The sequence below is a fragment of the Sinocyclocheilus anshuiensis genome, unplaced genomic scaffold (assembly GCF_001515605.1).
Source record: "Sinocyclocheilus anshuiensis isolate Anshui unplaced genomic scaffold, SAMN03320099.WGS_v1.1 scaffold566, whole genome shotgun sequence".
In the NCBI taxonomy this organism is placed as follows: Eukaryota; Metazoa; Chordata; class Actinopteri; order Cypriniformes; family Cyprinidae; genus Sinocyclocheilus; species Sinocyclocheilus anshuiensis.
The window spans coordinates 108,060-131,923 of NW_015542410.1; the positions used below are offsets into that span (position 1 = coordinate 108,060).

The 23,864-nt window shown below is 35.9% G+C and overlaps 2 protein-coding genes across 3 annotated transcripts in view; one reads left to right on the forward strand and one right to left on the reverse strand.

The window, feature by feature from the left end:
- The first annotated feature begins 2,698 nt into the window (after positions 1 to 2,698).
- LOC107693248 (hornerin) lies at positions 2,699 to 18,678 on the forward strand. Its single transcript, XM_016492560.1, has 40 exons — positions 2,699 to 2,709; positions 3,366 to 3,433; positions 3,534 to 3,602; positions 4,018 to 4,050; positions 5,325 to 5,366; positions 5,685 to 5,726; positions 5,893 to 5,931; positions 6,117 to 6,161; positions 6,925 to 6,975; positions 7,063 to 7,113; positions 7,400 to 7,453; positions 7,568 to 7,606; positions 7,727 to 7,873; positions 8,988 to 9,035; positions 9,141 to 9,179; positions 9,276 to 9,299; positions 9,397 to 9,444; positions 9,549 to 9,593; positions 9,727 to 9,771; positions 10,243 to 10,287; positions 10,373 to 10,420; positions 10,496 to 10,531; positions 10,873 to 10,932; positions 12,573 to 12,626; positions 12,716 to 12,763; positions 12,879 to 12,938; positions 13,766 to 13,810; positions 13,977 to 14,021; positions 14,101 to 14,130; positions 14,248 to 14,295; positions 15,098 to 15,151; positions 15,693 to 15,737; positions 15,842 to 15,892; positions 15,971 to 16,015; positions 16,105 to 16,137; positions 16,304 to 16,348; positions 16,629 to 16,682; positions 17,283 to 17,318; positions 17,610 to 17,654; positions 18,592 to 18,678. Exons 1-40 carry the CDS (start codon positions 2,699 to 2,701, stop codon positions 18,624 to 18,626), a joined length of 1,902 nt encoding a protein of 633 aa, XP_016348046.1. The 3' UTR covers positions 18,627 to 18,678.
- Positions 18,679 to 19,704: 1,026 nt separating this feature from the next.
- Positions 19,705 to 23,864, reverse strand: part of hsf1 (heat shock transcription factor 1) — a 19,604-nt gene continuing 15,444 nt past the window's right edge. For both annotated transcript variants that reach the window (XM_016492612.1, XM_016492611.1), the window contains 3 exons: positions 23,714 to 23,761; positions 23,196 to 23,262; positions 19,705 to 21,443 (listed from right to left, as the gene is read on the reverse strand). In XM_016492612.1, coding sequence (XP_016348098.1) covers positions 21,247 to 21,443; positions 23,196 to 23,262; positions 23,714 to 23,761 — 312 coding nt within the window. In that variant the 3' untranslated portion in view covers positions 19,705 to 21,246. The remainder of the gene's footprint in view (positions 21,444 to 23,195; positions 23,263 to 23,713; positions 23,762 to 23,864) is intronic.

Below are 23,864 nucleotides of genomic sequence, written 5' to 3' on the forward strand. Positions count from 1 at the left end.
ATATATATAGAGAGAGAGAGAGAGAGAGAGAGAGAGAGCATTTATACTATACATTTATATAAATTGATACCAAGTTTCTATATATAATTTTATACATTATTAATTATAATATAAAATAATAATTTAAAAATAATAAAAACTAAAATTATTTTTAACCACTATTTTAACAATACATTGCCACAACTATTACACATTTTTTCCCCACACACACAACAAATGACATGCATAACACTGACAATAATTTTCTTGCCTCTGGAATACATTTTGTTATTTTTATTTACCAAAATATATTGTAAGTGTGGAAAAATATATTTTTGCCATAGGATACAACTGTGGTGGTCCGTCCTTTTCCATATGGTCCGAGCACAGTCTCCACTTACGGCAGCCACTCGCTGTACTGCCTGACCCCACCGGCCGAGCTGAACAGATCCTGGACTGGCACTTCTAATCTCGTCACCCAAGGTTGGCTCCAAGAGCGCTATGGTTTCAAGCACCTAACAGAGAGCTTTTGTTTGAGATCAGGCAGGCCTGCAGGAATGAGGGAAGCCACGGGACATTAAAACTGGCCAGCAGAAATCTGGCCACATCTGCCAACAAGAGCAGCTGATGTGTAATAATACAGCTTTTCAGTATGTCTTGTTATTCCACACTGCTCCTGTGATTGACACTGTACCAGCAGGTGGACATTTACTAGCAATAGTAGTCTAGTACTCAAGTACATGCAAAGCATTTTTGTGAACCACTGATTCTTCCAATAGCAAATGAGACTAAAATTTCTAGCAGGAAAAAAACTAAAGCTAGCTATAGTTACACATTATGTAAGCTAACATCTTTTACATTATTTGGATTCAGGGTTTAACAAAGAACACAGAGTATTATTGTAACATGATAGTACAGATCAATCAAAATACACACACACAGTTCACATTTCACATTACAACAAAGAAAGCTTGTTTAGCTCAAGAGCTCATTAGCTTTGCTACGACACGCGTCCATTTAGCTCATCGGGAGGAGTTTATCATTATCAGAAATGCATTTCGAGGCCTGCTGGTGTTCGTTACATTGTAAAACGGGCTTGATGTGAACTGGCACACGCTACAGGAATGCGATCTTCCTGAGAGCTGCCAGATATTCAGTTACTGTGATGGGACAGGAGCATTAGCTTATGCAAAATACAGATACCATAGTACTTGAATGGACCATGCTAATCCATTAAAACATCACAAGAAATTCTTAATGTTACTGTCTTTCTTCAAAAGACCTAGCAACACTTGTGGTCTTCATTTACTCAATATTATGGAAAAATGCATACATAAATGCAAAAATTAAAAAAAAGTAAAAAAAAAATATATATATTAATTAATATAGGTATACATATTTTTGTTATATTGTACTTTAAGGTGTAAGAGGTCCTTTTATATTATAATATCAGTTGTAAAAATCTAAAAACATTTACTGATTTTTATACTTAAAAGTGAACATATAAATCTGAATAAAAGAAATAATAAATGATAAAAGTAAAAAGGTGTATTACACTATACATTAGCATAAATAAAAAAAAGATAAATCAATTAAAAAATTTAAATAAAGAAATGTATGATATAAAATGTCCCAAAATTTATACAGACTGTTTCAGCAAGCAAATAAATAAATACATAAAATATTAAAATAAATTAAAACCAGCCTTTTTTTTTTTTAGAGGTTTTGGCCACTTGTCAGCTAGTCAGGCTGGGGGTTCAAATGGTTGACCATCTAAACCAGGTTAACCCAGCAAAGACCAGCAAACCACCTTATGCTATTCATATTACCTTGTTTCTGGCCACAGCATTTACTTAAGTTAGGACAAAAATCCAGTTTCCAAAATCCATGTTTTTGGACAGACTTGAACCTAATTTAAAATTCAATCAAATGTACTCAAATTAACAAACAACAATGACCAAAAAATAAAATAAAAATAAAATAAATAATCCCACTGTACAACCTGAACAATAGTATTTTGGAGACAATTTATGAATTTTTATCATTAATGTTTTTGGAAATTTAAATATATACATTTTGAAAATATGATTTATTAAATAAAAGCAAATACTTAAAAATAAAAGGCACCATTATTCATTCTTTAGAGTATTGCAGTTTTTTGTAAGAGCTATACCACAAAATAAGCATGAAAGAACCATCTGAAAGCCTCTGATCTAAAACCAGCCAGGTCATCTTGTTTTCCAAGGGTGAATAAATGAGAAAACACCTGTAACTTCCTGCATGAGTTCCTGTGGCTCTGGTCTGTGCGTGATGTTGTGTAGGTGCCCTCCACTGGTTAAGCTGCCTTACTGATTCCACCGCTGCCTGCTGGGCCAAACAGATGATGGGACATACCATGAATTATGATGCTTTTCATCCCGATTTTTGGTGCAGAAGATATTCCTCATAATTTCTGCACTTTGATACGGGAAGACACTGCAGATCTGATCTGAATATAAATTATGAATCAAAAATGTGTGAGTACTCACCTGTCGTTTGATTGGTGGGAGCAGTTTGAATGGCAGGGGCTGGGGTTAGAAGTCCTGCCCCTTACCAAGATGGGGGGCTGGAAGGGTATAAAATGTATTTTGCTGGCCAGTCAAGCATAAGGAAGTCAAAAGCCCATTTGCTGGTTGCTTTATGTCTGCTGCACAGTTTCCCACATAGACCTGTGCTAAAGATGCTGTCACGGTAAGTCAATGATGATCGATTCATAACAACCAATATCTCTGAAATTGACATCAGGGGAATAACTGATAGCTAAATGAGCAATTATTTATCAATATATATCAAGAATGAGCAGTGGATTGGTTTATCAATGTGCTTGAATGAGTTTTTATGTTTATGCATTTATTTAAAGCAGCTTGCATTGAATTCAAAGTACATGCATTCATTCTTACATTCCTTAGGAATCAAACCCATAACTTTGGTGTTCCTAGCACTGTGTTTAAGCTGCAGGAATTATTTTTTTTAATAGACTAAAAGCATGTTTTGTGTAGGATTTGATGCATATAACTTATATCTGGTTTAAAAGTCTGTGTTACTCTAATAATTTAATGCTGGGAATCTCGTTTAATAATAAAATGTGATATAATGTCTGATAACTGAATGCTTTATTATTAAAACATGCAAACTCGGTGCTAAGTATTGCTTTTAACAATTACTTGTGTTTTTAAAAAGCCAAATCGATGAATTAAGTTGTATGCAAGTTAAAAAGCATGCATTTCCCAAGAGAATTGTTGGATTTTAATGCCCATTTTCAGCTGCTTTTGAGAATCTGCATGAGAAATTGCAAATTTCTGGGTTGAATGTGCTTATTCTGGACTCTTATCATTTTGCTTTCACAGAAATCTTGTAATTGCTTCAGTGGCTGTTGTGTTTCTGGCGTCCACCGTATCAACGGCTCCTGTTGAAGGTATGAGCTCTTTTCCCAAAGGGATTATTTAATGACACACTCCTATGTTTAACATACAGCGCCCATGTTCATTAAACTGCTCAATTATTCCTCCGGACAGATAAGGAGCCTGAGGAAAATGACTTTGAGGCTGAAGAGGGTGAAGAAGAACTGTCTGAGGAGGAAGAGGGTAGGGAATGAAGTTATTTTAGATGTTACTTCATCAACATCCCGATGAGAGCCGATCGTACCACATCAAGAAGCTCATATTGTAGGCAGTTTGACACTAGATGTGATCCTGCAACAGGACAAAATGAGAAGTTAATACTATAATGTTCATGATAAACGGTTTTAAAGTAAACCTGAATTTCTTTTAAAAATCCCTTCGGATTCATAAACCCATAAACACATCAAAGAGGGTAAATACAAAGTCTCAAAGAGAAAATAAAAGAGCATTTAACTTCAAACAGATAAGTGAATTCTAAACTCTGTGGACTCATATTATTCTGATAACAGTCTGCGAGGGATTCGGGACAGAAAGAGGAGAAGGGCAAAACAAAGGAGCGGTTGTTATAAACTGTATCGATTTTCCCTTTTCTTTACAGATGATGATGACTCCAAAGGTCAGCATATGAAGGGTGGGTGACAAGTTCACAACTTACCACCATTGTGCAAAACCTCAGTCATCTTTAATAATCACATAATAAGTCATAAGTTACTTCAAAAGTCAGTCTTTCTTAATGAGGCTGAGCTATTCGAAACATTTGGGGTTCTGCCATAATCAGACATTACACTTACAAAAAAGTACTGTGGTATTTTTTTCTTGTATTCTGTGATTTTTGGACATGGGATCAATGATAATACTTTGTTTTTCTAAGCTTGATCATTAAGATTTTAAAGTATGGTAACCACACAGTATCATAGTATATATATCAAAGCAGCATGCTATTATATGTTTGTTTGTTTTTTGGACAACATATTATTTTGAGTATTTTGGAGTATCATGGTAATACCATGATATTCCTAACAAAAATATTGTGATGTGAAAACCTACTGCAGTGATGGTAATCTTATCGAACTTCGATATATACCATGATATTGAAATTCATGTATCATAATATTTTATATTTACAGTATTTGCAACATACAAGAGTACATGGATTTCAGTACCATAATATATTTTAAAATACCATAGTATTGCCATCTGATACAACCATAGTTCTTTTCGTAAGGTAATTAAGATATACTACCATTCAAAAATTTGGGGTCTGTAGTGAAAAATATAAAAATTGTAAATAATTGTCTTCTATTTGAATATATTTCAAAATATAATACTTATGAAGTCACATGACCCTTCAGAAATAATTATGCAAAGAAAACATTTCTATTTTTATCAATGTTGAAAACAGTTGTGTTGCTCAATATTTTTGCAGAAACTGATCCATTTTTTCAGGATTCTTTGATAAATAGAAAGATCAAAATAACAGCATTTATTTCGAACAGACATCTTTTATAACATTACCGAAATCTTTACTGTCAGTTTTGATCAATTTAATGCATAATTTCTGTTAAAGACTAAATTGACTGACCCCAAATTTTCTATAAATTACAGTGTTAAAGACTAAAGACTGGTGTTACTCTATATTCAACTTGTAGCATTTAGTTCTAATGTGGTAGCGACATTGTAAAAACGAAACTAAAATCCGATCTAAAATGCACATAAAAGCCAATAAAAGCAACTTAAAATCTATATAGCTGCTTTATACAAGATGCAAAACCCCTTAAGCACATGTAAAAAGAGTGTCTGTCCTTTCAGAAGCCACCTGGCCAGAATAGATTGATTGACCTGTGAGAAATGATCTCTGGGAATCTTAAGAATATGTTTCTTGTTCCTCTCCCTCTTTTCCCAAAGGAGCCGGATCGCAGCAGGCCACTGCAGCACCCAGAGGCTTGGGTAAGGTGAAGCTAATCCTCTTTAGAGCTGGAGGCAGAGAACACTGAACCTCTCAGCACTGGAAAATAGTTCACTGGGTGCACCGTACTCAGTAAGCAAAGTCAATCAGTACTTAATCTGGTTTAGGGATCAGGTATGTGGGGATTTTTAGCCACGGTGGCTGAACAGCATTGCTCGATTTATTAATAAATGTGGAAAGACGAAACATCAGGTGCACAGATCCGTGCAAAACAGAGGCCTGTAGCGCAGTGAGATTGCATGTTTGTTGGGCCGATGTTTCAGGACCTTGTTTAGACTGAAGGGCTGTTTTTCTCCAAGGTATGACTCCTGGCAGCACCGTGGCGGGCGAATCCCCAAACGGTAAGGAAAGTCTACTCGATAACGCAAAAACAAGTTCTGTTCGGAGTGCATTAGCCTCTCATGGCCTCTGGTGAAAGGTGAATTTGTTGAAAGCTCAATGGCCACTTTTCAGGCCTTTCTGAAGTCCAATACATCTTTTGACAAAACCTTTGCTCTTGTTTCTCAGGTCAGAAACTTAATGGAGGCACTCAAACTGGCCAAGTCTGTAAGTGTGAACCTGATCTATCAGGGGCAAAACTTTCACGCAAGTCGCACTTTAGAAAAGCAACACCGACTGACCTTATGTAGGAAATGCACTACAGAGCTACAATATACGCACAGGGTCGTAGCCGAACATCAGGAGGTCAAATCTAGATATCAGAACCTAAACTAGTGTTTTTGTCATTACAGCATCAGGCAGCAGCACATCAACAGCTTCAAATGGAGCTTCAGACGGTAACCAGCATTTCAATCAGAATATTATAAAACCTGCTGCTGTAAAAAAAAGCCTAATATTACCTAATTTGACGATGCCGAGTTCAAAAATATCAATAAAAACTTCACATAAACTTTCACAAAATTATGTATTTATCTGCTTTAATGCACTTATGAAACAACAAAAGCAGCCAAATGTCAAAGGTTTTCACAAAAACAAGAATTCTAAATGTATAATTTAACTTACAATCTGCAACGAATTAGAACAATTTTCAAATATGTTTTCACAAAATCTGTCATTTTCTGTTGCTGTTTGGATGTAGGAAAACATTCACAGATCTAGATCATGCTTGCATTTTCTTCTGTTGCTGGCCTTAATTCTAACCTTGAAATTATTGGCTGAGAATTTAACAAATAGTTGTACTGGGCTCAGAGAAAGATAGTAAGCTTGTCTTTATGGCAGTTTTTCCACTGATTAAGGGATAATTCAAGACTTCCTAACCTTACAAATGGTTGTAGAATGCAAAAATGCTACAAAATGCACATTGTATTTTGTGAGAAAATGACATGCTAGAGCAAAATAGGCACTATTTTTGGAATCAGCACCCCAAAATTAGTAAAAAAAAAACAAAAACAAACATTGGATTTCATTCAGAAAATGTGATGCAGGGTTATTAGTTTTGTTGTTTAATTAAACCACTAACTGCATGTCATTGGATTACTGGAGCATTGACGGCTATCCGTTATTACTGTCCTCTCAGAAATATTTCTTTGTGGGTTACAGGAAGTAACGGAAGAGACGGGTACTCTCGCCCATCTGGCTCTAGTTCTCATGGTACTGTACCTGTTCACCTGCTGTATATGCTTTTCTTTTTGCCCTAACAAGTCGACTGCCTAATCACTGTATTTATTTCACTTACAGATGCAAGTTATGGTGGACAAGATGGGTCCAAATCAGAGATAGTTCCTCCAGGTACCTGATCACTGATTCTGGCCTAAAAAAAAGAAAAAAGCAAGTTACACATTTATATGGCATGGCATAAATACTAACTATATACACTAAAAATACTAAAAGGTTTAATACTACTATTAAAAAAATTGAATATAATATAATATGTAACAATATAACAATAACAAAAGTTTGGGGTCGGAGTAAAAGTATTCATTTCTTAAAAAAAATTTAAATAAAAATAAATTAATTCATTAATTGTTAAACAGTAGTGCATAGCATGAAGAGTGATAAAGGGAATTGTTCTCAGGTGTAGGAGCTGGAGGAGCAGGTGCTAATGGAGGTTCAGGATTTAAAGTCCCTGGTAATGACATTTAGAAACAAAATTATTGTTCAAAATATGATCTCAAATATTTGAAATTTTAGAAGGAAAAAAAAAACATCGCTAGAGAAACCCAATATGTTTAATTTGTTTCAGGCACAGACGGGGGCATTCATTCAGTGTCCATTTCTGTTGGTAAGAGGTTGTTCTGTTTATCTTAAGGCAGCTGTGCCTTATAATGTGTGTTTATATTATGCACATAAAATCAAAATATAGCATTCACTTCACAATGAGATATCTTTGTCAATCTCACAGTGTCATCAGGTCAAGGGTCATCAGGCCACATAGCAGCAGGTCATGGGTCCACAGTGATATCCAGCCACACGTTTGGCCGACCTTCAGCAGGACAGATGTCAGACGGTGTGGGTGTAGTTTCCTCTGAGGTCCAATCACAGCCTGCAGGTATTTCAATCAAAAAGATGGAATAGTTCACCCAAAACTGAAAATTTGCTGAAAATTGACTGACCCTCAGGCCATCCAAGTTGTAGATGTGCTTGAAAGATGAGCTTCTTCACTAAAACAGATCTGGCGAAATTTTGCATCACTTGCTCAGCTCTGCAGTGAATGGGTGCCGTCAGAATGAGAGTCCAAACAGCTGATAAAAACATCACAATAATCCACACGACTCCAGCCCATCAATTCACTTCTTGTAGAGCTGCATGTTCGTAAGCAACAAATCCATCGTTAACCAGTTTTTAACTTCAAACCGTTGTTTCTGGCCTAGATACCAAAATTCATAATGCTTCCTCCAGTTAAAAAGTCCATCCCGTTGTCCTCTCACATCAAAATCCACCAACATATTTATTTAGGACAGTTTTGGACAGTTTTTCCTTGTAAACGGTGCTTGATCTGTGCATATTTCTCTCCTGATTTATGACTCTTTCACTGGAGGAAGCAATATTGTGGATAGAGGACTCATGGTTTAGATGTATGTAGTGTGGTTTGAAGTTAAAAACATTTTAATGATAGATTTGTTTCTTACAAACATGCAGCTTTTCACTATACAAGACATTAATTGATGGACTGGAGTTTGGATTACTTGTAAGTTATTGCGATGTTTTTATCATGTTTGGATTCTCATTCTGACGGCACCCATTCACTGCAGAGGATCCACTGGTGAGCAAGTGATGTAATGCTACACTCTAAAAAATGCTGGGTTAAATATAACCCAGCGCTGGGTTAAAAAGGGACAAACCCAGCTATTGGGTTGTTTTGACCCAGCAGGTTGGGATGTTTTGAACCCAACCGCTGGGTCAAAACATCCCAATAGCTGGGTTTGTCCCTTTTTTAACCCAGCATTTTTTAGAGTGTATATTTCTCAAAATCTGTTTCAATGAAGAAACGAACTTATCTACTCTTCTTGGATGGCCTGAGGGTGACTAAATTTTCAGCAACTTTTCAATTTCGGGTGAACTATTCCTTTAAATATAATTTTATATTTATTACATATAAGGCTTCAAGTAAAAGATCTATGCAAAAGTTATACAATCATAATGCTCTTTGCATGTGTGTTCAGGGTCAGAGGGATTCGCTCCACATACAGATGGCTCACAGTATGAAAATGGTATGTGTATAACAGGTTCTTGCTATTGTATCTCATGGAGGTCATTTCTTACTTTTTAAATGCTTTACACAATTATCAAGAACACATCTTGTCTTCTTGCATCAGGGGAAACCGCTCATGATGGATCTCAAATAGAGTCTCCAGGTGATGAACATTAAAGTTTACACACAGTTTACAAAATGTTTTCTATTAAATTATAATTTATATCATAATTATGTCGTTTTTATCTTGTACATTCAGAAATCCCTGAGATAGAATCTAACGGTGAGTGTTATTGTGTGGTAATGCACATCAAACAGTATTGTGCATCATATTAATCAGAATGAGTGATGTAGTCATTTTAATCGGGTTCCTCTCATAGGCAATGGACACAAACAGCTTCTGAATGGAGGAGAAACAGGATTTACAGGTGAGGAAACAATGAATATATGAAATGTCAGTCAATTAAAACCATATGACACAAAAGATAAAAACTAACTAACTGTCTCTGATGTTAATTTGTTTTTGTTGCAGGCTTGGATCATTTCATGGCAGGCACATCCCAGATACAAGGAACAGGTATAAAAGCATGATTTCAAATCCTGCCATGGAAAAAACATTCATTTCTGAGATAAAAAGTATACTTACACTGTTTTCAATTAAAAAAAATGAACTTCTCTTCATGTGTTGTTTGTCATATGTACGTATGCAGGTGGTTTTGATTCAGTTGGCACAAGCCCTCACCTGGAAATTACAGGTAAACATCAGTTCAACTCTTCTGACCTACAAAAGCAAAAAAACACATTTTGAGTTATTGAGTTAAACCCAAAGCCAAAACACTGATCAGAAGCTTCTACACTACTGTTCAAAACCTTGGGGTCAGTAAGATTTTTTATTTTATTTTTTTTTTAAACAAACTTTTTTTTTAACAACAATGCCTTAATTTGACCAAACACTGATCGTTGTATCACAGGAATAAATAACATTTTAAAAGTATTCAAATTAAAACAGTAATTTCAAATTGTAATAAAATTTGACAATATTACTGTTTTTACTGTATTTTTGATCAGACGACTTTTAAAAACATTAAAAAAATTGACTGACCCCAACTTTTAAACAAAAGTGTATACATTTAACATCAAAAACTCTATACATATTCACTAAATAATAATGTGAGCATCAGACCATACTAGGACCTCAAACATTTCATTACAAATTTTCATTGCAGGCATATTAGATCAGTCAAGCCATGACTTCCTTATTGGCTTAATGGGTGAGCATTTCTTTGTTCTCATTAATTAGTGGAAGGAATACTGAATGTCGATTCTCAGTATGGACCAGAATGTCTCCCTCTACAGGTGGAACAGGAGAGAGCTTTGGTCCAGACACCCAAACAGACGGGCTAGGTACGCTTTTAGACCTCTTAGACACTCCTCCAGACGTTCCACCCACATGCCTAGTAACTGACGCTGTCTCAACAGATCACATGGGACTCGCATTTCAGGTGGATTCGGCAGGTAAGCGTCCATTTTTCACATAACCAGAGAGGCTTGATGTTTATGGCTTTTGGGCTGCGGTCATCAGAATTGCTTTCTGCTGATCTCATTGGCCTTGTAGCAAATAGGACGTCCCACACTAGTTAAGTTCACTTGATTTACTTTTATGCCCATGCTGTGAAACGGCTCACATACGGCACTGAGAGCCTTCCCTCATTCTGTCCAGCTGTCATGCTGTACTAATTATGGGCCACGCTGACAGAATAAACCAGCCAGATTCTGTTCTCTACCTAATCATTTATTGAATGACGACTGGTGTGAATCAAAGCTGTCCTTTTTCTCTCACTGGTTCTCCTTTCCAGCCGCTGGCCTGAGTCCAGGGCACCCGTCCAGTGGCGGTCCGGTTCTAGACGCTCCTCCAGGTAATGGCTGCTGGCTGCCGCTCTGTGCTCCTTTAGGTCCTGTAAATTTAGAGTGCTTTTACCCCCGTAGCCGTGGGATTATTCCAGCACACGTCTAATAAACTCTGTCAGACTTACAATCCTGACATTGGCTCCGAAGGGGGCGTAACGACAACTTTCAGAGACGTTTTTAGTGTCATGAGAGGTCACTGGGGTTTCATGCATCCGTATGAATTACACAGACTGATCACTGAACTCATAACTCAGTTTACTGAATGAGTGTAGGAGCTTTAAGATGGATAGATAGAACAACTGATAGAATGAAAGAACAATAGATGGAATGACACAAGACAGACAGACAGACAGACAGACAGATAGACAGATAGATAGTGTAAGAAATTATAGTCTGCCTCGACCCAGCTTCCACTCCAAATTGTGTATTAAACTATGCTCCTTTCTCTACAAAGAGCTTAATTATCATATAGATAGTTCTTTCCGATCTTAATCATATGTAAATAGTACCTCCGGAGCGATAATTTGTCACTTATAGCGTGGGAGAAGCAGCAGGTCATCAAGAACCATCTGCTGACCAAAAGGGTACATGAAATAACTGCTATGGATTCTGTTTAATCTTATCACCTTAACATTTGGTTGTTCCCACTTGAGTCTACCGAAGATGTGGGAACGGAAGGCTATCACTTTCATTGTCATCCGCATAAATTTAGAGTGCTTTTACCCCAGTAGCCGTGGGATTATCCCAGCACACGTCTAATAAACTCTGTCAGACTTACAATCCTGACATTGGCTCCGAAGGGGGCGTAACGACAACTTTCAGAGACGTTTTTAGTGTCATGAGAGGTCACTGGGGTTTCATGCATCCGTATGAATTACACAGACTGATCACTGAACTCATAACTCAGTTTACTGAATGAGTGTAGGAGCTTTAAGATGGATAGATAGAACAACTGATAGAATGAAAGAACAATAGATGGAATGACACAAGACAGACAGACAGACAGACAGACAGATAGACAGATAGATAGTGTAAGAAATTATAGTCTGCCTCGACCCAGCTTCCACTCCAAATTGTGTATTAAACTATGCTCCTTTCTCTACAAAGAGCTTAATTATCATATAGATAGTTCTTTCCGATCTTAATCATATGTAAATAGTACCTCCGGAGCGATAATTTGTCACTTATAGCGTGGGAGAAGCAGCAGGTCATCAAGAACCATCTGCTGACCAAAAGGGTACATGAAATAACTGCTATGGATTCTGTTTAATCTTATCACCTTAACATTTGGTTGTTCCCACTTGAGTCTACCGAAGATGTGGGAACGGAAGGCTATCACTTTCATTGTCATCCGCAATTTACATTTAAAACGAAACTTAATTTACATGTTGAGCGGGAAGATGAACGTAATACTGTATAAAATGATTGAGCTTAGGATGTTCGGGGTTCAGTCTGACTCCGTTGAACCCAAGGTACTACATGTACTTTGTCACTACTATTCTGTAATAAAAGTTATTCTTCATCAAGATCTTCGACGTCTTCACTTTTTCTTACAATAGATAGATAGATAGATAGATAATGTAAATATGTCTGGTAAACCAATCATTTACCTTGCTAACCGTCTCTTGTTCTGTATATCACTCTCCAGGACCAGATTACCTGTCTGTTGACAATGCGAATGGTGATTATACTCATTCAATCAGTAAGTAAAGTATTAATCTGTTTACTAGCATTAAATTAGTAATAGTATATTATGTTTCTTTCTAATAATATCTTTCATAATATCTCCAGGCACGGCTGATAATGGAGCCCAATCAAAATCACCAGCTGATACAACAGGTAAACTGATGTTAAACAACATTCTCACGAAAAATCCTGCATGGTCTGGTGGAAAGTGACATAAAATGGTGAAAGTGTGTAAAATCTTAATTGAAGTTTAATCTGATTTTTACAGATTCCTCAGTAGTCTTTGACACAATGTCACATCCGGGTCATTCCTTCTTAGATTATTCAGGTAGGACAGTAAAACTTTGCAACGAGGTCTCATTTGTTAAAGGAATAGTTCACCCAAAAAGAAAAATGCTGTAGATTTTCTCACCCTCGGGCCATCCAAGATGTAGATAAGGTTTTTCCTTTAACAGATATTGAGAAATGGGGCATTACATCACTTGCTCACCAATGGATCCTCTGCAGTGAATGGGTGCCGTCAGTCCAAACAGATGAAAAAAAAAAACACAATAATCCACAAGTAATCCACATGACTCCAGTCCATCAGTTTACAACTTAAACGAAAAGCTGCATGGACTCTCATTTTGACGGCACCCATTCATAATGCTAATTTTGATGAAGAAACAAACTCATCTACATCTTGGGTTAAGAGTACATTTTTTCAGCAAATGTTCATTTTTTTGGTGAACTATTCCTTTAACATTAGTTAATGCAATAGCTAACTAACAACAAACTTACAATTAGCAGTATATTTACTTACATACATGCAGCATCTATTGATCTTTGTAAATGTTAATAAAAAGGTAATAAAAATGCAATTGTTAAATGTATTAGTAAATGTTGAAATTAACAATGTACAATATTTCTACAGCTTTTATTAATCTAGCTTAATATTAACTAATGTAAAAAAAAAAAAATGTTAATCAACTAATAGTGAACAATACTTATATGGCATTTATTATTCTTATTTATTGTTAACTAATGTAGTTAACCAATGTTAATAAATGGATCTTTATGGTAAAGTATTAGCCCTATTTTCAATTACAAAAGACCCAAAACAAAATATATATGAGATACGATATTATATTTAACAGTTTTTGTTGTTCTCCTCAGATGGTGGGGCAGATAATAATGGTGCAGATTTACCTGATACAAATGGTAAGTTACAGTCAACATGTAACCTCACCTTTCCTTGCTGGAAAATCCCGATTAAAGCAGTTGTTGGCTACTTTTCCATGGTCCAAGCTGTTTTAGGTGGTTGACCACGTGCAGGGATTTCATCATACAGTATTATTTTGACACATAATTCGTAACTGCATTACAGGAAATGGAAACGGTCGGCACAAACCTGTGGTAGACATACAGAAAGGTATGTTGAAATGTCTATAAAAACATATGAAACCTATAAACGAGAGAGAACTACAGTGGGTGTCTGGATTCGTTCACAGGTGACCCTCCAGGCGTTCATCTCGACATCAGTATGTATCTAGCAATAAAACAAACACAACTAATCAACACACAATCACAACGTCATATTATTGACAGACTAATATCTTGGAATCGATATGAATATTCCCAAATGTCTTTCCAAACAGGCGGAACAGGCCATCAGGACGCTGCAACGGAGATGCATCACACAGCTGGTACTATATTACCTGGTTGTATGAAATCACTGAAAGTCAATTGATTTGTTAGCCATAATTACATTTTTATGCGTCTTCCCTTGGCTAGTCTGTCTAGAGTGGTGGGGTTATGTGGGTTTACCAAATGCTTGTGCTCAATACGGAAAATATTTCTCATGGCAGGTTTAAAGCCATGAAATCAAATATCAGAGTTTTGTGGATTTTAGTTCACATCACATCTATTTGCTAGTAGTAGTGCACATTTAAAAAAAAGTGGGAAACTTAGTTATTTAAACATTAGTTAAAATGTCAACCTATCCACTTGTAATGTCTTGCCTTAAATGAAATGTTGCCTACCTAGACATCATTGGTTTGCTCACACAGTGAGGTAGGCAGCATTACTTTATGCATTTATAAAGTTCTTTGTTTTATCCAAATATCTAAGGTATTGGGGAAAACAACCCCAGAATGCTTTGAGGGGAACTCAGTGAATAAACCCATCCAAAATTACTTGAAATATAGGCCTACCTTTATTTCAGTGAATACCAAGAGTATTTCTTAAATAGTTAAAGCTTGTGCTGTTTTTATGCACATTAGACTTGCCATTCACCTACCAGCATGCTAACTTCAAACTTATGAGTTAGGTCTTCCAAATATTATTTTACATATAGAAGGCACCTGTCTATTTAGACAACAATGTATCCCACTAGATTTTGGAACAGCGCTAATAAGTCATCACCAATCATCTTTACACATATATTAATCAAATATGAATCTACTTAGCCCCTTTAGAAACTATTTTTCTTGTTGCTGTTATTTTCAGTTGGTGCGCTTGACCAAAGTGACCACACTCTCAGTCCTTACGCTGACACGACTGGTAAGCAACCATATATAGAAGAATGTTTCCACCACAGATTTAAAAAAAAATTAATAAAACAGACTGTTAATTCTGACTAATCTCACAATTTGGACTTTCTTGCAATTCTGAAGAATTCTGAGAATTCAGGAATCAGAATTCTGAATTTTTCTCGCGATTCCAAATTTACATATCACAATTCTGTCTTTTTTTTTTCACCACAAAATAAAATATTAATTTTGTCATTCTTGCAATTGCAAGTTTATATTTCGCATTTCTGAAAAAAAGTCTAAATTGTGAGTTATAAACTCAAAAAAGCCAGAATTATATTAATTACAGACTTCCATCATAATCCCTATAGATCAGTTTAAGAAGTAAAATAATAATTATAATAAAATAATTAACTTATTTATTTTTAAAATGCATCTCTCTTTGCTTCTTTGTTTTTTTTTAGATACATTTTTTATATAATTATTTTCAAATCATTTGTATGTAAAGCACTTTAAATTACCATTGTGTTTGAAATGTGCTACATAAATAAACTCGCCTTGGCTTCTCAAAGGATTTGACGGTGTCACCGGTGCAAGCATGCAGACAGATATGGCAGGTATAATCTTTAAAATTTTACCAAACATACACCATGAGTGAATGTAAAAGCAGCATTGGACTTTGTGCACGTACCTGTAATAACGGAGCTGACACTGTGATCAGGTGCGGCAGGTGATCTAGTGACTGACGGACAGACTCAAACAGACATGACAGGTGAGTACAACACATTATGCAAAGAAATAATTCAAGTAAACATGAAATATTTATGACATGCCGTTTCCTGTTATTCAGGGCAGGGACACTTAGCTGTGACAGACGGCGTGCCGAATTACACAGGTAACCACGTTTCCTCAGCACATCCAGACACATGTCAGTCAATCACTCATGTGAGGGTTTCATGTGTAGTGTGTGTTTCTAAAAAGCAGATTCTGTGCGTGCGACTGGGACTGGATTTACAGGTGAGTGACCTTTAGATTATATGAATAAATCAGAATGACCAAGGCACAGATAATATAAAGGTTCAGAAAATATGGATATAAATATATATATGTAATAATCAGCTGAAGTAACAAACTGTATGATTTTTTTATTTTGGCATTTCAAATGTTCTTGTCAAACTTTCAGATGCCTCAGAGACACATAGTAGCATGGTTCAGACAGACTTACCAGGTAAATTACGTTTGAAAACATCTGCCTCATCAGATGGACTAACCATCCAGGTAAGCTGCCCTTATAAAAATGTACCATGGTAAACGTAGTTTCTGCAGATGATACTGAAAGCCCGTTTGAAGGAAATTCTACCATTTTACAGTACAGCAACAATGATATTTGGTGGAAACTATGATTACCAAAGTCAATTTTTGCAAGGGTTTGCTTACAATGCAGAAATTGTGTCAAAAGTTTATTAAAAGTTAAAAATGAAACAAACCTTTCTTAAACTCAACTCCAGTCACAGGGGATCCATTCACAGGGGTTTCCTCACAGACAGATGCCATGGGCACAGGCGGGTGACACACACACACACACACACAGGTATTCCTATCATTATGGGGACATTCCATAGGCATAATGGTTTTTATACTGTACCAACTGTATTTTCTATCCCCTTACCCTGCACCCCTCACACAAATCTACATTTTTAGATTTTAAAAGAACTTCATTCTATATGATTTATAAGCTTATTTCCTCATGGGGGCCTAAGAAATGTCCCCACAAGGTCAGAATTTACTGGTATTGCTATCGTTGTGGGGACATTTGGTCCCCATAACGTGGTGAATACCAGTACAAACACACTATAAGGAAAAAGTATATTTGCGATTTTTTTCATTTTTATTTTTAAGCTACAGCTGAACCTCAAGGGACTCTCAGGAGTCCAAGTAAGGTTTTATATACATACACTACTGGTCAAATTCTTGGAATAATTATTTTTTTTTAATGTCTCTTAATATCCATGTCTCTTAAATCATGTCAAAATGTCATTTTTGATACACACTACATCTCTAAACCTGCTTTATCTGCTAACCTGTACATATTCAGGTAAACAGGGTAAATTCTTCAAATCAGTTGTTTTGATGTAAACCTCTGGTTTGTTCTCCTCTAACAGGCCAACCTGGTGCTACGGAACAGACACAGCCAGCTGGTAAGCTTCATGGGAGTTCAGACCTCCTTCACTTCAGTCACATGATTTATGATTCATTCTGATGATCTGTATCTTGCTTTCACCTCAAAGCCATGTCAAACCTGTCAAGGAAACACATCATTCGTAAAACTGAATGAAGAAAAATTCTAGAATAGAAATGAAATAGTGAATACCTTGTGAATAGATTCACGTTTATGTCTGATTGAGATGCAAAAATGATAGAGTGTCTCCTGCGCTGATAAACAGATGCTCAGCAGCTCTTCTCTTTTCTGTTTTGCTTGTTCTGTCCAGTATCAGCAGGTGAACAGTACCACATATCTGGTCAGGGTCCTGAAGGTGGGTCTGAAATTCTATATTCAAATATCTATAAAATTCATATATTCAAAACAAACGGCCCAAACAATCTCATTAATACTGGAAAAATACTTAATATTTAAATGTTAACACATTATGGCCCGGTTTCACAGACGGGGCTTAACTTAAGCCAGGACTAGGCCTTAGTTAAGATATTTAAACCGCTTTTATAAAAATGCCTTAGAAAAATGTTACAGGTGTGCATATTGAGACAGAACAATGGCACTGACATATTCAGATGTCAGAGCAAGATATTTTCAGTTGAGCGCGCAAACAAGCATTTTAGTCTGTGAAACCTTTAAGATAGACTACAGTTCAAAACTTTGGGGGTCAGTACATCTTTTTAAGAAATTAATGCTTTTAATTAGCAAGGATGCATTAAATTGATCAAAAGTGACAGAAAAGACATTGTTACAACGTTACAAAAGATCTCGATTTCAAGTAAATGCTTTCTATTCATCAAAGAATCATGAAAAAAATTAAGATTTCCACAAAAATATTAAGCAGCACAACTCTTAAACAATAGCCTAATAAGAAGAAATGTTTCTTGAGCAGCAAATCAGCATATTAGAATGATTTCTGAAATAGCACGTGACACTGAAGACTGGAGTACTGAAAACAAAATTAAATCTATATTCAAAAACCATTTATTTACATTTTTTAAATGTTTTACTGTGGGCTATTTTTAATCTTACTGACCCCAAATTTTTCAACAGTAGTGTAAATGGGACAGAAAGCACGTTATAGCCTATGAAAGAATTTCAGTCCGTTCTCCTCGTGTTTCACTAAAGATGCTCGATGAATTTGGACACTGAAAAGCTTTAATTAAAAGCTATCATTAAGAAACCCAATTTTCTGCTTGTAAACGTCTGACCAGCTAGTTTGGCCTCAATTAACTGATCTGTGCGCTTTTTGAAAGGTGCAGAAAATGTGGAACTGGAAGATACCTGCTGATTTCCACATGAAGCCGCGAGTGAGGTTTCTGCGCTACAGATTTCAGTGCAGACCACAACGCCTGGTAGAGGAACCCTGAACCCGCCCCGCTAGACTTTATCTCTCATTTGTGTGTGTGTGTCCGTTTGTTTTATTTTTGACTATTTAAACATTCAGAGGATACTGTAACTTAACTTTTTATTGCGCCTGTTTATAAAAGTGCCCTGTATTTTATTCATTGGTACAACGAAAGAAAAAAAATAAATCAAAGGAGTCAAATGAAAAAGAGAAAAATCAGGATTTAAAACGTATTTGCAGTGTAAATTTAACGGTTGTTTCCCCCATAAATGTCGCTACTGTATTTTCTTGCCTAGAAGTTAAAGCAATATTCTTTACCAGTGTCACAGATTGTATATTGCTGAATGCATGTCATTTGATGATAATCTTTACATTAAATTAAACATCTATTTTGAACATCAAATTAAAATATTTGTCATTTTACCTGTTCGGAGGAATCGGTTCAAAAACAGGTAATGTTATTTGGAAAATGGTTGACTGTCAACCCTAACTAGGTTAAAAGGTAAGTTCACCGATTTTCAGACAACTTTGTATTGTTACAATGTCGGCAGTATACGTAAATAAACAATTATTACATTATTTTTTCAATGTTACCTGCACCAAAACATCCCCGTTTATCTGTCAGAAAAATCCTTAAAGTGACGTAAACGCGTCATCCAGCGGGCTTTTGTGAAAACTACAGATAACACTTCCGTGTTTTTTTGTATCCCCGTTCACCGATAGCCTGATCGAGCCAAATGCATTATGGGTGTTGAAGTTTTCCTATCTTTCTTCGCCACAGACATTTTTTAGTCGTGTAGCTTCTATTATAAAAAAATGACAATACAAAGAAAGGGGGAAAAAAGAAATGGGGTTTCTAATGCAGAGACAGTGAACTTTTAGTAAGACGCAATCTTGCCAGCGGTGATGGACTATTTAGACCAGCTAACGATGACCAACGAGAAACTATGAAAACCTCGGCTACAATCAAAAGCTTTGGGGAAAATAAAATCCAAACTACCTCCAAATACTTTCAAAAACATTTTATTTGAAACATATCAATACACAAAGTGTTGTTCACATGCGTAATAAAATAATTTATGCCTAATATTAATGTCTCTCTGGCTATGACAGTCACCCACTGACTAAAATGTGACTGAAAATGATCAGAATCAACAAGTGACATTCATCTCCCGGTTCCTTTACCGCGCTGTCTGACCATCCAAAAATAAACAAGTGTTGAACGATGGGAAGTCTATAGAGAACAGCATGTGTACAAATCGCACCAAAAACAAAAAAAAATTCAATTTCAATTCGTTATTTTGGTATCCAATTTGCACGTGAATCTCACAAAAAGGTTCATAAGATTCGCCTATTATATTTTCTAGTTCCTTTTGCTAAGCAAACAAAAACAAAGGAAAAAAGGAAGAAAGAACAGATTAAAAGAAAGCAGTGTGTGTTGCTGTGAACGTTGGTTAAGTGTTGAATTATTGCACAACTTCTTCAAATCAGATCATCCGATACACCTCTTATCAATGCATAAAATGACCTGTCAATCTATAATACACTTATTGTGTAATTCATCCCTGTTGAATGTGTTTTCAAAGTCTGAAATGAATTTGTTTCATCACAACAAACGCACTCTAAACTATTTATATATTCAAACGTATGTCCTATATACAGCATCATTGGCTGTCCTGCTTATTAGAACTTTCAACAGCAAAAAATATATATGATTTTAGTACAAAAACGTTTAATTAAAATCTCTAAATACGCACCTTAATCTGACATTGTCAGAATTCATACCCATCATCACCAACCAAGATCAGACATTATATGATGAGTAACAGCTATGGCTTTGAAGACTAGTTTGCTAGTGGGATGCTGGACAAGTTTACGCAACATTGATTTTTGATGCTTGTTTCATGTTTGTCCAATTAAACCGACTGCATTTTCTGGCTATAAAAGGTATTTTATGTTTGTTTGTTTTTTTTGCTTTAACCAGCATTTCAATATATACTGCAAAGAAAATATTCCGGAAGATGAATATTTGGCATACTTATGAGACCTAGGTGTCGAATATAACAATCTGGGGGTCATCTCATCATAATTATATCAAATAATAACAACCAAATAGCAGAAAAATGCACGTACAACAAGCCAAACTTGAGGTTTTTGAAGTTCCGCAGTGGTGACAGACTGCAAGAGAATCGCTTAGCATAGATGCAAATCCAATCCAGATAAATAAAAGATAAGCACACAAAGCATGGGCGATAAATTTAGATTTACATCTGTAGCACTACACATTTAGTTTGAGGTTTTCTCACTGCCAGAAACTACCAAACCAACAAATAAAAGCTAATTTTTATGTTTCAACTCCATGACGGAGGGTTTTGAAGGAATACTGAATTCTCTCTACTGTTTTTTAGTGATTTTTCCCAGACTAAACGTGAAGGGAAATACCAGAGTAACAATCTAATGTCTAGCCCTGACATGTTAAATGACCAAAAATAAAAACAAATGAAGAGAATACATTTTTAAAAAACCCACACGGACATACATCCCTTTATAAAAGCTGCTCTCTCTATGATAGTTTGGGGTCCTCAGGAACGGGAGACTGGAAGTTAAGAAGAGAGATGGTCGGGTCTTCAGCTGGTTCTGACCCGAAATACGAGTCGCCCTCCAGCTCCAGGAGGATGGGCAGGTCAGTGCCAGTGCTTTCAGTGCTGACAGGGTCAGGAAGAATCACGGGCTGGGACGTGTACTGGACCAGCTGCTTGCCTGAAAACACCATTCGTGCAAATTCCATTTACACCACAAAATATCAAAAGACTTCTACACTGTAAAAAAAAATTCCATAAAATTTACGGTAAAAAACCAGCAGCAGTGGTTGCCGGAATTTTACCGTAAAAAATACGGTAGCAACATTTTAGGTTTTACGGTTTTAACTTAAATTTACAGTTAAATACCGTAATTTCATTAACTGATATAATAGGGCCTTTCGCACCGCTTTAGTTCCAGAACTAAATGTACAGTACTAAAGTACTGGGACGATTTTGCACGAACTATTTCCCAGTACCATTTAAAGGGTTGCATTTGCACCGACAGTGTGTACTAAGAACCGGAACAGCGACGTCATTTGTGTTCAACAACGGAAACAAAGAAGAACAACGTTAACAACAGGAGGATGGAGGACGCTGTGATCGGAGCTGTGTGTTTGTTGTGTCTCACGGGTTTCACAATAATGGACATGGAAAAGTCGACGTATATGTAAAGCGATTGAAAGAACGGAAAGGAGGACTAAGAATCTCCAACGACAACTGGCAGTGCTACATTTGCTACAAGTGCCTGCACTTCAGCGTCCATCCATCTCTGTTTTCCATACTTGCGAAATAAGTTGACAATGTTTACAGTATGTTTACACAGCGTTTTAAATCATGGCGGGTGAGGGCGTTTTCATATGCGTTTGGCCAATCAATGTCTACTTACATCACGATTAGTACCAGTTGTGCTGGTTAGACCCTGCTCCGGAGTAGGAGCTAATTTGGTTCTCGAAAAAGGCAGTCCGGAAGAACGGACCCCTGAATATCTGTGCCGGTAACACACATGAAACTGAAATAATGCAATAAACATTAATTTACCAACATTAGGTATAGCATACAACCCTAATATACAAAACTGATTAAAAAAACTAAGAAGAAAGAGTTATTTCAACAAAAAAACAAAATTTGAAATGTAACAGGGAATTCTGGGAAAGTCGATTTACGGTTATTCACTGTAAATTATCCGGTCTTTTTCACTTCCAAAAACGGTATACTACTGTAAAATTACATGTAATGTCCAATACAGTTTTTCACTGTATATAGTAGGGGAATTTACCGTTAACCATTTAACAGGTTTTTACTGTAGCATTTTTACAGTCTTTTACCGTTAAATTCAGTCATTTTTTACAGTGTGCACCGTAAAAAAATGTTTGCAATTTTAATGATGAAACACTAAAAATGGAACAGGAATAACCTGTTAGTTGGCTAACAGCAAATTATCTCTATATATGCGGTGAAAACCTGTAACAGGTATTGTTACAGTAATATAATACTACAGATTTTAGAAACAAAAAACAATCTTCTTACTATTTACAGTGAATAACCATAACCTGCCATTTGATGGCATTTTGTTAAAAAATGTTTATTCATTTTTGTATGAATTATGTACATATGGGTTTGATGTTACATCTTATGCTGTTTGTCATCTTTACCACCTTTATTATTATGGAGGTAATCAGTATATTACGCAGTTACAAAATATATTACTTTAGATGGAATATTAACACTATATTAGTTAATGAAATACACAGTTGTTTACCATAAAATTCATTTCAGTGCATAAAACCAAAAATACTGCTACCATATTTTTTTTTACGGTTAAGTGGTGGCAATCATAACTGTCGTTTCTTACTTCATTCTCAGGTTTATTTTTTAGTGTACGTTTTTGCATTTTAAAACAAAAATTTTCATTTTCAAGCATCCTAAATACCTGAATCTCCACTGTCCGCACCAGATTCAGTTTCTTTCACAGGTTCAGGTGACAGAAGGTCCTGGATCTGTAAAGAGACCGCAGATGTGTGATTAAACTAAGACAAGCAGTATGCACATTTCTGCAGATGAAAAAAGAAAAAAGATGTTAAAGTTACTTCACACACAACTGACGCTTTTATGCAAAATGGAAGTAAATTGTTTGACAGCGCAATCTACAGTTTAACATCTTTACTTCTAGCTATGTGACATACGTCTATCAACTGAAACCATGTCAAATATTTTCCGTTAAACAGATCAGACGAGTTTGTTTAAGTCTTTGCATTCTGTTCACATTCTGTGAGCTGTGGTTCTTCTGGAGCTGTTAGACACTGAACTTTCGTTGTCACACCAGAAGTCTGCTTTCTCAATTTCTTAATATTTAGACAATCTCTGTGCTTTATATTTTCTAAAAAAAAATTACATAAATTATATAAAATTTAAAATATATAAATCAATTTATAAATAAATAAAACTTACAATAGCCAGGCTGTCCAGATCCACATCAGCTGAAGAGGATGTGAAAATCTGTGAAACACAACAAACTGTTCAAGACCAACATCAAGAATATATTGCTGACAAACAGTAATACATAAGCTATAAAGAAAAATTTGCTGTAGTAATATATATA

What these genes read in the sequence shown, in the direction of transcription:
- LOC107693248 (XM_016492560.1), top strand. An exon ending in CACTCAAACTGGCCAAGTCT is followed by an intron (nt 5,932 to 6,116) that starts GTAAGTGTGAAC and finishes TTGTCATTACAG; the next exon opens with CATCAGGCAGCAGCACATCA. An exon ending in TGTGGTAGACATACAGAAAG is followed by an intron (nt 14,022 to 14,100) that starts GTATGTTGAAAT and finishes ATTCGTTCACAG; the next exon opens with GTGACCCTCCAGGCGTTCAT.